Source organism: Alosa alosa, chromosome 13 (assembly GCF_017589495.1).
Source record: "Alosa alosa isolate M-15738 ecotype Scorff River chromosome 13, AALO_Geno_1.1, whole genome shotgun sequence".
NCBI lineage: Eukaryota > Metazoa > Chordata > Actinopteri > Clupeiformes > Clupeidae > Alosa > Alosa alosa.
Window position 1 is genome coordinate 13,126,595 of NC_063201.1, and position 13,991 is coordinate 13,140,585.

Consider the following 13,991-nt stretch of genomic DNA (forward strand, 5'->3'; position numbering starts at 1 on the left):
CATTGTGCATTTTTCTTTTTCATTTCATTAATTGAAGATTAAGTGAAAGAAGATCGATTATTTCTGTACTCACTGTATCACCTCTGTAGCCCCTTCCTCCCTGCAAATCCCAGCGACAATGAATGAGATATTTTTTTCAGTTTTTACAGAAGACATTTCTTTTCAAAATGTTTTCAAAACTCATTATGCATATGTACCTTTATGCCTCTTCTCCCAGGGCACCCTTGCACTCCTTGAGTTCCATTTGGACCTGGAGGGCCTCTTTCTCCCTAAAGAAAACAAACTGGTGTTTGAAATCTTTATTCTAATTGAACACAACTCTGAAACCAATTTGTTTTTGTTTTTTTTTGTTATTTGTTATTTTCTATTGAAATACATAGACAAGAAAGCTGAAATATTTTACATTAAGTAGTGGCACTTGGCTGCCAGATTAGTTACAAAATGTGACTCCCAAGGTACATTTGAGTTTTAAGACTTAAGTACATTTCAAATACTGTATAGCACTCTGACTGAGGCATCTTACTTCAGTCACTTTAAAGGTGCAGTATGATGCATTTAACGCCATCTAGTGGTGACCTTGCAGTTTGCAACCAATTATATACCTTTTCAAGTGTGTAGGAGAAGCACAGTGGCCATCAAGTGCCATGGAAAAGTGGAAGGCCCTCTTTTAGTGACAGTGTATTACGTATTCCCCCTATTCGCTACATCGCTTTACCACACCCCGTTCCATCCCTAGGGGGCAGCCGTGGCCCACTGGTTAGCACTCTGGACTTGTAACCGGAGGGTTGCCGGTTCGAGCCCCGACCAGTGGGCTGCGACTGAAGTGCCCTTGAGCAAGGCACCTAACCCCTCACTGCTCCCCGAGTGTGTGCTTCACCTCACTGTGTGTTCACTGTGTGCTGTTTGTGTTTCACTAATTCACCGATTGGGTTAAATGCAGAGACCAAATTTCCCTCATGGGATCAAAAAAGTATATAAATATATATATATATCCTTGGCAAACAAACAAACACACACACTATTTGATTTATACAGATATATAAATATACATGAAAATGACACTTACAGGACCACCCTCTTCTCCGGGATATCCTGCATGACCCTTTGTGCCTGGAGGGCCCTGCACAGATGATGGCCAGCACATTAATTGGAATCACAAAGCACACATGTAAAAGAATAATAAATAAATTGATCACGGAAAAATTAATTATACATTAATAATGAATTGATCAAAAATCTGCCTCTCAGTGTGTCCTTGCCTTTTGGCCTGGCGGTCCTCGTGGTCCTCGCATTCCGTCTGGACCACTGCACTTACACATCACACCACAGCACACTCTCTCTGTAGCTGTATCCTAAAGAGGTGCAGACAAGACATGGACTTACTGTAAACCCTTCAGCAGGGGAGCTTTTAACATTCTAAAAGAAAATTATGTTCTGCAACAATGCAAGGTTCTAAAATTACATGTTGAATTCAATAAACCTAGTTATTCGTTAGAACGTTCAATTTCCAGCATTCTTGTCACACTGGTGTGATCGTACCGGCTGAAGGGTTAAGTAAAGTCAAAAAGTTAAAGAGAAATGACTTATATATGCAGACCATATATATATATATATATATTATTGTGTGTATATATATATATATATATATATATATATATATATACACAGACAAGCTGAAGCACGACAGACAACACCACACAGAAATAGTACAATAGTACAATAGTACACTTTCAGCTGGATCTGCCACCAGCAAATCTTTCTCTTCCAGGGCACACACTATTGTTAGTAAAAGTGTTATATGGGCTCATAGGGAAACACTATAAAAGGAAATGGCTGAATTGTCTACCATGTTCTCTCTTAAAACGAATGTGTTGAAAATAACACAAATTGTGTTGTTTTTTTTTTTTTAAAGGAACCCAGGCTAGTACGACATGTTGGCCTTATAAGATTAACGTTGGCATCAGCTATAAAAAAGGTGGTATAAAAAATCTAGAAAACCTGTTAACTCGTAGGCCGCCATGGTTATGCATGTCTTAATGATTTCCTGGGTAGTGAGTGACGTGAATCGGTTGAACCGGCTAGGTCTTGACAGTAATCCTAAGTGGAACTCTTTACAACAAACCCTCTCATTCTCAGTTATCATTGGCAAGCTGTTGCTGGACAAACATTTTGCCCCACTCTCACTTCCTCTCCTCTCTAATCGTCTTCATTAATATAAATCTCGAGTAGGCCTACCATCCTCCGCGTTATCCTCCTGATTTACGGTGTGCTCAGGTTCACACATCTCTATGTCCATAAAGGGACAATACAGTTTATGTTGTTTCTAACACATTATTTTTAAAAGTGTATGTTGATCTATTAATTTCAATGCTTCATTCAATATAGGCCTATCCAACTAAATGTTATCACCCGGAGAGAAGATACTCTTTTCTAATTGGCTGGTGGGTGGCTATAAATTTTGAATAACCATTATGTAAGGGATAACGGCCGCCGAGGTGTCCCGTTATGGACTCGGCTGAGGAAACTGCCCTCAGCTGATCCGTTGGGGAGTTTTTTGCCTCCTCCTCGTCCATTAACTCCGTATAACAGGAAACCTCGGCGGCCGTCATCCCTTACATAATGGACAAGCATAAAACAATAAGTGGCAAGGCACAGAGGGCACAGACCTCTCTGACAATGGGCTCATAATGAAGAACAGGTATGCTTATACTCCTTATGGATCTATATTGAATTACACTAGGTAGCCTACTGTAAGTACAAACCATATGCTATAGACCCTTTCAACAATAAAAACAAAAACAATGCTTGAACGTTCTATTTGGGCCCCAATCTACTTCCTCTGCATTAAGATAACATATGGAATGTTAAAAAGGAAGTCTTGTGGGGCCAACTATGATGCTGATAATGGAACTCTCTTGAAAGGGTCTATATCTATGCTTTATAACCAGCATCTTTTCTGTTGCTGTTGCTTCTTTATAATGTGCCTTATTGTGTGCTATAGTGTTGTTTTGTATTGTTCTGTTTGTAAAATGAACAAAATCCATAATAAATAAATGTTTAAAAAAAAGGTAGCCTACTGTAGGCCTACTGTTTTTTTTTTTTATCCTGGATCCTGGAGTTGTATTATGTGTTATTTTTAGACATTATTACATTAGTCAATACAATGTATATATACAAAACTAGTTTTCTGTACTGTATGTTGCAAAGATCTGAAGCACTCAAATGGGTTATCTCAGATCTTTTTGAATTCTTTGGATCCCTAAACTGAAGATCACCAGAGGGACACCCAGCCTTACACCCTAGTGGCACTCCTTGCAAAACTGTTCTTAGTTTTCTGCATTTCCCTGAACAATATTGTGTCTTTATAAGCAAGGGATGCCGTGACACAAAAAAATACTGCTCTAGATGACTCGCTGTTGAGACATGCGTTTCACAGAGGCAATGTGAAAGTTCTAACCTGTTAATTAACATGGGAAATGAAAAAAAACAAATGCACAGGTATCGTAGCCCTGGTCACTACATATTACAAAAACTTGTACAAATCCTAAATAATGGAAATTATACAGACAGTGCATAAAAAGCACACAGTTAAGAGGAGTGGTAGCAACAGATTTTCATAAAACGCTTCTTACAATTTGTTTCAGTATGGCACTTTCCACATTATGCATTCCGATGGCAAGAGGTTGCTTATAGCCAAATCCTCGCCCAAACTCAACCAGCTCCAGCTCGTGGGCATTTGTGGCTCCATCCAAAGCCACCGCCAGAAGTGCGTGGACATCTGGTCAGAAAGTAGAGAAGAACAACACGGTAGAAAAAACTGAGTGGATTTGTGAGAGTTTAGTAAAGCTACTGTATGCTCACCCATCATTGTTTCCTCAAAGCTACTGTATGCTGTCTAGACATCCCATCTAGTGGGTTTCATACAACATCCTTCAAGTTTCCAATCCCCCTGGAACTAGGAATGCACTGATTAACAAATTCTGTGCCGATACCATGTATAAAATAATCATTTGACCAAGAACTGATGCTGATACTTTGTTAGTTCGTTTACTTTGTTTTTGTTGCCAATTATACCCTTCAGTAGAGTTGAAAGAAAAATATTCATTAACAAAAAAGAACCGAACCATCTTCAAGTCTTTTAAGCCTTCATAGCACAACATTTACCAAGTGCAGAATTGATGCAGCATAACAGATAAACATCAGCCACTGCCATCGGTAAATGTTATAAATGTGCTAATAGCCGATATCAGTCAACAAGGCCGATATTGGCTGATACCGCTGTTGGCTGATTTATCGGTGCATCCCTATCTGGAACAACTCTAAAGGCAACTCCAGACCCATGCAATTTCTTAACCCTATGATACTTCTGAATATTGACAGGATTGAGGAGTTCTGATAGCCTAGAAATCTAGACGCGCCCCTAGCGTCAGCAAATTACATTTGCTGCCAGGGCTAGTCTAGCAAGTCTAGTCTTGTGAGCTCCAGAAATCGAAACTCAATCAGGCCAATGAAATTGTGTATAGAGTCGTTAGGTGGGCTTAACATAATGATTGATGGCAGAGTTGCAACGATTTGGCTTGAATTCCCTGTTACTCGAAAACAAACTAGATGTACCGCAGAGCGGTACAAAATATGACCGCCGCCCAGTCCAGCACATTTTTTCCACAAAAATAAATCACGCTGAAAGGCCTATATGATTCTAACTGTCTCACTAAATTGCATTATCCACACTCAATTCTCACTGGTATCTGCTAGACAACAAGTACCAAAACATGATTAGTTCATAGATTTCACATGTAAAATTCATTTTATACAACCCCACCCCCATCTTGCCTGTTCATAATTCTGAGAAATTCTTGAATTGTGTGCATGTGTGTGTACATGTTTATGTTTATGTTTATGTGTGTGTGTGTGTGTGTGTGTGTGTGTGTGTGTGTGTGTGTGTGCGTGCTTGTGTGTTTGTCTGCGTATGATGTGTGTTTGTGCATGTGCATGCATGCGTACATATGTCTACTGTGTGAGTATGTGTCATAATTATGATTACTGTGAATGTATGTGTGTATGCGTGTGTATCTGTTTATGCACATGTGTGCACATGGAATGGGTTAACATGACACCTGGAGGCAAACATAACGGAAAAAATTGGTCATCCTAGGCCCCACGGTTCTCAAGATATTCACAGAAAACTGTGTCTGCCCTACCCTCCTTTCGGGGGTCCAGTACAGCGGGGGCTACAGATCAAAACAAAAACGATGGTTCCATGCTATCCATGTGGGGTTACATGCCCACCAAGTTTCGTGGTACCCCGGTCTTTCAGTGTCCCGGGAATCCTTGTTGGTGTAACGGTCACTAAATGTACACATAAATTATTTTATTGTAAGGCCCCCATGAACGAAAGTTCACAAAACTTGGCATGCATTCGGAGGGTGTCATAATGATCCTACACTTTTAATTTCGTGCAGTTTTGACCATGTCAGCCAGAGATATTGTGATGAAAACACCTAATTTTTGCTTTTAATTTTTTAACTAGGTGGCGCTATACATGAAATAAGTGGTAATGGGATGGGTTGACATGCCCCTTAAGACCAACATACAAAAAAAAGGTGGACCTCCTAGGCCCTACGGTTCTCGAGATATTCACAGAAAACTGTCTCCCGCCACCACAGGCCAGTTGGTGTATACTGTAGTAACATAAATTAATTTATTGTTTGGCCCCCCATGAACGGAATTCCACGAAACTTGGCGTGCATTCAGAGGGTGTCATAATGATCTTACACTTCCAATTTTGTGCAGTTTTGACTATGTTAGGTCACAGATACCCGCGATTACCTCATTTTAATTTCGTGCAGTTTTGACCATGTCAGCCAGAGATATTGTGATGAAAAACACCTAATTTTTTTACTTTTTGTGTTTAACTAGGTGGGCTATACATGAAATGAGTGGTTATGGAATGGGTTGACATGGCCCCTTGAGATCAACATACAAAAAAAAATGGTCCTCCTAAACCTTACGGTTCTCGAGATATTCACAGAAAACTGTGTCTGCCCTACCCTCCTTTCGGGGGTGCAGTCCAGCGGGGGGGCGACAGATCCAAACGAAAAACGATGGTTCCATGCTATCCATATGGGGTTACATGCCCACCAAGTTTCGTCTTTCAGTGTCCCGGAATCCTTGACGGAAATTTGGACATGCGAAAAAGGAAAAAAATAAAAATAAAAAAAATCTGACTAAACCTAGTCTGCGCGGCGGTCATAATAAGATGGATGTTGCTGTTGGCAAACAGTGTGACACGAGTTAAGCTTTTATTAAGTTGGCAAACGTTTGAACTAGCCAACTAGCTCCGCTGGTGGGAAACGCATGGGACTCATAGCGCTGCCGCTGTCCTATTGCGTGCAGAGGGAATATGAAAGACAACTGATTATCCCGCCCTCGGACTGCACTGATAGCTTCCAGACCCACATTTTAATGTGGGTCTGGAATCAGGGTGAGTGCCCAGACCCTACATTTTAATGTGGGTCTGGCTCGTCAGGCTAGAGTTCTGACAATTCCATCAAGGAATTCTTGCAACATTCTTCCGGCTGGGTATTGCCTGCAACCTCACGATAAGATACTTTACTTATCACAATACAGAGGCCACAATACAATTCATATTGCAATACATGTTAATTCTGAATGATGATCATACTGTATCCAACACAGAATTAGGTCTTGTGAAGAGTCTTCAGGGTCAAGTTTGGCTTTCCTTCTAAAATGTAGCTTGATTATAATGTTATGTATGTCTGCTCCACAAATGTGCAGTATGTTAAAAATCCATATTTGAAGACATACCGCTATTTCTCAGAGATTCAGACTCTATCTGAAGCATCTCAACGGGATCATCAAGCCCATCAGTGAAGATGATCAGCACCTACATTTTTTTAAAGAAAACACAGTGCAATTATTAATGTGCATGCAGCTCAAATGCCATATGACATCTTCTGTGAGCCAGTCGAGCAAAAGCAGGCTCAGAGGAACAGCTCTATTCACCTTACTCAGGCGGCATCCATTGTAAACCAAAACGAGACTGCAGGGTACACAAACCATAGAATTGTTGTATTATATGCATTAATGCATTAATGACATGCTGTAGGCAGTGTCCCCTGTAGCCTCGTTTTGGTTTACACAATGGCCACTGCCTGAATAAGGTGAATCGAAGGGTGACTACAACAAGCAAAAACAAAGGCCATTTATTTGGTGCAGTGTGCAACTGTGCTATCTAAACCATCACATGACTCCAAAGCCAGATTTTGTATGTAGTTGCTGTTTTTAAAAGATATAAGAAACTGAGTGGTTTTAGTGCATTTGTAATCATAGCCATGTACTATGAGTAACAGAGGTCAGTACTATTATTAGGCATTATGTATAAACATTGTATATCATTAATGTGATATATATTCTCTTGCTTACTGTTTGGCATGCTTACCTTCACACCAGCAGTTGAAGTGCTGAACATATCTTTAAAGGACCTCAGCAGCTGTGCATTGAAGGCCAGGTCCTCTACTGTCTGCAACGCCAGCACCTTTGTCATCACATCTTTGCTGACTGTTTCAAAGTTGAATTTATCTAGCACCTTGCCCTCTTTAGAGACTAGACGGAAGCCGATGTGTGCCTCGATAGTTTGGCCCTGTGCACAACACAGGTTGGGTAGTGAGGGGATGCGTTCAGCAATCTCAAGTAGGTAATTCTGCAGTTTCACTTGTGTACTGAATAGTGATGGTTTGGGCCTGTTGGAAATATCAAACCCAATGCCGATGTCCACAGAGCAAATGAAGGCTGAAGAAAAATCAAAGTACAGTACATGTTAATATTATCTATGGGAAAAAAAAACAATTTTACAAGGAGATAGTAAAGATTAAAATTGTGAAGTATCATAACATTTGATCAAACATCTTACGCGAGGTTGCTAGTGGCCTGCAAACAGTTTCCACCACTTTTGACTTGATTTGTTCAAGGACACGAAAGTCGTTCACGATGAAGACCCTCTCTGCAGTGCCAGCAATCTGAATCAGCTCATCCCTGTGGATATTGCCCACTCCAATGACATACACATCAACGTGCATGGCTCTGAGCAACATTGCCTCTTCTTTCACTTCATCCTGTGAGTCGCCATCGGTAATCACAATAAGGTTCTGTGAGACACCCTTGTTTTTCCGGCTGCCATTTGCTGTCTGGAAGAACCGCTTCCTGGTGAACTCAAGGGCCCTTCCGATATATGTGCCTTGTCCAATTTGATCAATGGCATCAATTTTAGCATGTGCTGTGGCTTCACTGTCAACCTCGTTGAGGTGGAACTCTTTCTTGGGGAAAGCGCTGAACTGGGCTAGGGCCACCTGCACAGCCTCTGGTTTGATGTAGAAGCTGCTCACCATCTTTTTCATAAACGTCTTCATGATGGTAAAGTCAGTGGCACTGATGCTGCCGGAGCTGTCCGTCAACATGACCAGGTCTACCTCCTTTTTCTCACATGCTAAAGAAAAATCATAATTTGCTCACTTTCACATTAGAAATGACTTTTGAATTTAGTTCATGTGCTTGCAATCTGGCAACCTACATGATGTTACTGCAAGAATATACTCTTATATTAAAACTAACCCCCCCACACACACACACACACACACACACACAATCTGAGCAGTGTAGATCCAGGCCTGCTTGCAATGATTTTTTAGTACCAATGACATTCATTCATATAGCTTCAGTGAGCATTGATAACAATAAGCATGGTCTCAATACTCTTTTTAGACACCAAGGCCTCTAGAACATGCACAAAGTTGACAGTAGTATAGATAAAACTAAATAAGAAGAAACCTTTAGCAGAACCCAGCTGACATGGGGGCACCTGAGACTGTTTATTTAATTTAAAAAAAGGACTTACGTGGTTTGATGTCTTTACAAAGCTCACTGGAGATGTTCTTGTGCGCGACCTCCAAAGCATCATAGTCACTCACATAAAACACCCTTCTTCTGTCTCCTCCAGTCATGATCTTAAGCTCACTCTCTTTGGCCCCTCCCACACCAATGGCATATATCATGATCCCATAACTCAGGATCTCTTTCGACCACACAGGCAGTAAAACAGGATCTGTGGCTGCTCCATCAGTAATGATGAAAAGGATCTGAGTTACGTCCTGCTCGCGACGGCCACCATGTTGTTTTCCAAAGTAGTCCAGTGTGTAGCGAAGCGCAGCACCTGTGTAAGTGTTTCCACCTGGTTTTCTAATGGTTGTTATGGCCGTTCGTACCTCCTTTGCGGTAGTGTACTGATTCAGAGTGAACATGGACTCTGCGTCGTCCGAGTAGACGATGGCACCAAACCGGACCAGGTTCTTTCCAACATTCGTGCTATTCACAAGTGAGGTCATAAAGCGTTGCATGCTCTTGTATTGATCCGCACTAATACTGCTGGAGCCATCAACAAGGAAGATCATGTCTGCCACCTCTGTCCTTGTGCAATCTAAAAGGGAGTAGACACAAAACAGTTGTGTGTGTGTGCATGAGAGATATTGTGTCTGTGTGTGTGTGACAAAGTATTGCTTGGGAATACAATTGCATGTTAATGTACTAGGGCTGCATGATTTGGGGAAAATTTGTACCTGTGATTTGTCTGACAGATATTGCGATTACGATTTGCTATATGATTTTTGAATGTGAATGATCTGATTCAGTTCAATATTCCAAATGTCATATTGCGATTACGACTACGATTGTAATAATTGTGCAGCCCTATATTGCACACAGACATTTTGTATAACAGCAATGTCACTGGACAAAAATCATATGTAGACAGTTTCTTGGATTAATCCTAATCCTTGACCAAAAGGATGAAATATCCTTTAGTGAAGTTATTCATTGTTTTTGTTCAGTCTACCCTTAATTCATGTATGGGAAAACATGTGTGTAGATTTTTACTTTTATAGTTGATTCAATGACTATGAAGGGAAGAAGAAAGGACAGAAGAAAGATTAGAGAGATAACAAATTGTTCAGGTGCTCTTTCTTTTTTGGACAAAAGCAATATATTTTCTGTCTCATTTAAAGCATTGTTCATCTCTCTGTGGACTGCAATCACTTACTAGTGTCAGGATGACAGATCTTATAGAAGATCTTATCCTCCAAAAACTTGAGGCCATCAAAGTCTCTCTCTGTATACACCCTGTCTGTGATGCCACTGATTTCATTCAGCTGGGTTATATTGGCGCTGTCCACACCAATGGAGTAGATGATAATATTTTTGTCCCTCAGAGCCTGCGCAGGCAACTTAACGGCATCTTGGGCTTCACCATCTGTGATGACGATCAGGATCTTTGGGACATTGAGGCGCCCGCCCCTTGAGGTGTCAAAGTACTGGGAGGTAAAGCTGAGAGCTTGACCAGTCAGAGTTCCCCCACCCAGTTGCTTCATGGAGTTCACTTTCTGCACAAGGTCAGTTTGGGTTTGGGGGCTGTCAAGAGAAAACTCCTCCTTCTGGACGGTGCTGAACTGCAGCAACCCCATGCGCACAGAGTCTGGCCCAATGACCGACCGCGTAATTGTGTTGTTGATGAAAGCCTTCATCATGAGGAAGTCTGCAGGGTGAATGCTTCCAGAACTGTCCACCAGAAATATGACATCAGCCAGCATTTCCTTGCATGCTGCATGGGACAAATCAGAGCTTAGTCAAACCAATTTACAGTCCAAAGAACACAATTTGAAAATATTTATATAAAGTCATATACTTCAATCATAAAAACACATTTGGTTCACCTGCTTCAGTGCATATTTGTGTCACGATATCATTCTTCAGTGGTCTAAGTGCATCAAAGTCATTGACCAAGAACCTCCTCTTCGGATCACCGCAAATGTCCAGCAGCTCGGCGTTATTGGCATCCTTCACCCCAATGGCATAAATGGTGATGTCCTGTTGGCGTAATCTCTTTGCTGCCCTTTTCACAACTTCATTGTCATGTGACTCCCCATCTGTTATTACAATGAGGTACCTGGGTACCTTACCCCCACGACTCTTTTCAGCCTCGTCAAAATACGGGCTCATAAAATTTAAAGCGGCACCTGTATAAGTGTCACCTCCAGTTTGTTCGACAGCATCCATAGCCTTCTCCAAAGACTTTTTGTCTGTGTAATCGGCCAGGTTGAACTCCAGGCTAGGACTGGTTGAGAACTTTGCCAGACCAACACGTACCTGTTTTGGTCCAATAGGAAACATCCGTATGAATTCCAAAACAAACGTTTTCATTCGGTCAAAATCCTCATAGGCAATGCTGGATGAGTGGTCAATCAAAAAAAAGAAATCTGCTTCCTCTGTTTGGACACAGTCTACAAGACAAAAAGCACACAGAAGATAATTACTATAAAAATACACAATCCTGGGACGATTTACATTTTATTTCATGTAAATTTATCACTTTCAAGCACTGCTGGAGACACTGACCTTTTTCCTTGGGTGGTGGTGTGGGTGGTTTCGTAATCTCACGGCAAATTCTTTTAGTCAGATTTGCTTCCATTGACTTAAGTTTCACAAAATCATCAATGGATACCACATAGTTCCTAACTGGGTCAGTGGCTATCTTTCGCAGTTCATTCATAGATGCATTTTTAATACCCACTGCATAGACTTTAACTCCTAAATCACGCAATTTCAGAGCTGGACCACTGACGTTATCGTGAGACACACCGTCTGTGATTATTACAGCAATCTGTTGCACACCACTGTCACGCCGGCTGCCCCTCTCCTTGGTAAACATGTTGTTCATTGCAAATGTCAGAGCTTTCCCTGTGTATGTATTGCCCCCATGGTATGGTAGCAGCTTTATGCTCTGCAAAGTATCGAATTTATTATCATATGTGTTCAAGTAGAACTCGGGTCGAGGGTCATCGCTGTAAGTGGCTAAGCCCACCCTCACACCCTTTGAGCTGATATCAAGGTCTTTGAGGATTCTTGCCATGAATGCCCGCATCAGCTGGAAGTTGTTTACTGAAGCATGATTAATGCTGCTGGATTCATCCACAATGAACACAATGTCTGCTACTTTGGCTGTTGTACACTCTGAAACACAGATGGCAAGATGGCATTAAATGAAAAAGTAAACAGTGCATATAAAGCCAGATATAATAAACAAACAATTCAGTTATAGAAACCAACGTCTAAATTAATTTACTAAAAAAAGGTTTGGGTTTGTTGGTGAATGCAATACTAATATTAGCCAGCAGAGACTGCTAACTGCTAGCATACTATCAAAGCGATCCACACAGAAAGAACAAAGTGTGTGTCTATGAGGTACAGCTTTTGTTTTGTGATTTCTTCACTATGTATGGTAAAACTGGAATGTATATTTCAGACAAATAAATCATTATAAATACATTTTAACACTACTTGCCAGTTTTAACAGTGGCATCAGCAGTCTCGTCAACAGCAGCCTTGATGTCTGTTATCGTCTGTTGAGTTGATTGTCCAAAATAGATATAAGGGTCTGTTGCAATGGTCTGAAGCTCCACTCTGTCAGCTTGGCCAAGCCCAACAGTAAGTAAAGTCACGCCTTGTGCTTTAATAACTCGTGACGCTTTGATCATATTATCATCTGATTTCCCTGATGTTATGAGCACCAAATAGGGTTTAAATCCACGGGCTCCATTCTCCGAAGTGAAAAAATTATGGCGGGCATAGGTTATTGCCTCTCCAGTGTTACGCGTCCGACTTCCCGTCAATCTCCATCTTTTCAAATATTCCACGATATCAGATCTTGCGGTGAACTGGTTCATCTTGAAATCCACTTTGACAGTATCACCAAACTGAGCCAGGCCCATTCGATTGCCGTCTATGTTTATGTTGAGTTGATTAGAAAGTCGAATAAGCATTTGTTTTATGACCTGAATCTGTGACTGAGCCGAACTGTCCACAAGGAAGAAAATATCAGCATATTTTGGTGTTAGATCTGAAACAAGGTATAAAAGAGAGGACTTAATAAACCAATTTGATAAAATCATACATTAGACGCAGTTGGAAGGAACAATGGAATTGTATATTAAATAATGTATATTTTTAATGTTGCTAATATCGAGGCCAAGTTGATCTGTAGGTGTCAAAGCATTAAGAAAATAATACACTTTACCCTCTGTTTGGATATTCACAGCGGTGCAAACGGTTTTCTGCATACTGTCTATTACATTCTGCAGCTCCTGGTAGTTGTTGATGCCTACCAAGAAGCGCTTACTAGGTTTGTTGGCAACAGATTGCAGCTGTTTGGCATCATAGTTGCCAACACCAATGGCGTAGATGACAATCCCCATTCTCCGCAACATTAGGGCTGGTCCTGCCACGTCATCAGAGGATTCACCGTCTGTGATCACAATGGCAATCTTTGGGACGTTAGCTCGGCTGCCTCCGTCTGGGGTAAAGTACTTATCGTGAAGGAAGGTGAGGCCCTTTCCCAAATAAGTTCCTCCTTGACGGAACTGGAGCTGGGCAATTTTATTAAGTACATCTCTGACGTTGTCATGATCCTTCAGCAGGAACTCCTGGTACGTGTCATCAGTGAACTGAGCTAGGCCTATGCGCACTTTGTCTGATGCCACAGTAAGTCCACTCACAAATGATTGAAGGAATTGCTTCATCTGATTAAAGCTATCCACACCAATGCTACTTGAGCCATCCACAAGGAACACAATGTCAGCAACAGTTGCCTGTTGACAATCTGAAACGATAAAAAGATAAATAAATTAATATTTATTTGCAAGTTGAGCACTAGAGATAGCAGAGGATTTAGCAACCCAAGTATTGACATCAGAATGCCATTTAAAATTAAGTACACAAAATGTTTCTCTTAACTTCTTTACTTTCTTCTTTACATGTTAATTTAGATAGATAGATAGATAGATACTTTATTGATCCTCAAGGGGAAATTTAATTTAATTCCTCTCTACTACGCCTAGTATTTGTACTTGCAAGATAACACACAACCT

At 41.0% G+C, this 13,991-nt stretch overlaps 1 protein-coding gene across 3 annotated transcripts in view; it reads right to left on the minus strand.

Moving 5' to 3' along the window:
• Positions 1-13,991, minus strand: part of LOC125305956 (collagen alpha-6(VI) chain-like) — a 45,741-nt gene that overhangs the window by 24,017 nt on the left and 7,733 nt on the right. For all 3 annotated transcript variants that reach the window (XM_048261045.1, XM_048261044.1, XM_048261046.1), the window contains exons 5-18: positions 13,142-13,723; positions 12,410-12,964; positions 11,464-12,078; positions 10,782-11,348; positions 10,112-10,669; positions 8,915-9,493; positions 7,934-8,506; positions 7,463-7,812; positions 6,829-6,907; positions 3,633-3,778; positions 1,260-1,352; positions 1,067-1,120; positions 198-269; positions 74-100 (exon numbers count right to left, since the gene is read on the minus strand). In XM_048261045.1, coding sequence (XP_048117002.1) covers positions 74-100; positions 198-269; positions 1,067-1,120; positions 1,260-1,352; positions 3,633-3,778; positions 6,829-6,907; positions 7,463-7,812; positions 7,934-8,506; positions 8,915-9,493; positions 10,112-10,669; positions 10,782-11,348; positions 11,464-12,078; positions 12,410-12,964; positions 13,142-13,723 — 4,850 coding nt within the window. The remainder of the gene's footprint in view (positions 1-73; positions 101-197; positions 270-1,066; positions 1,121-1,259; positions 1,353-3,632; positions 3,779-6,828; positions 6,908-7,462; positions 7,813-7,933; positions 8,507-8,914; positions 9,494-10,111; positions 10,670-10,781; positions 11,349-11,463; positions 12,079-12,409; positions 12,965-13,141; positions 13,724-13,991) is intronic.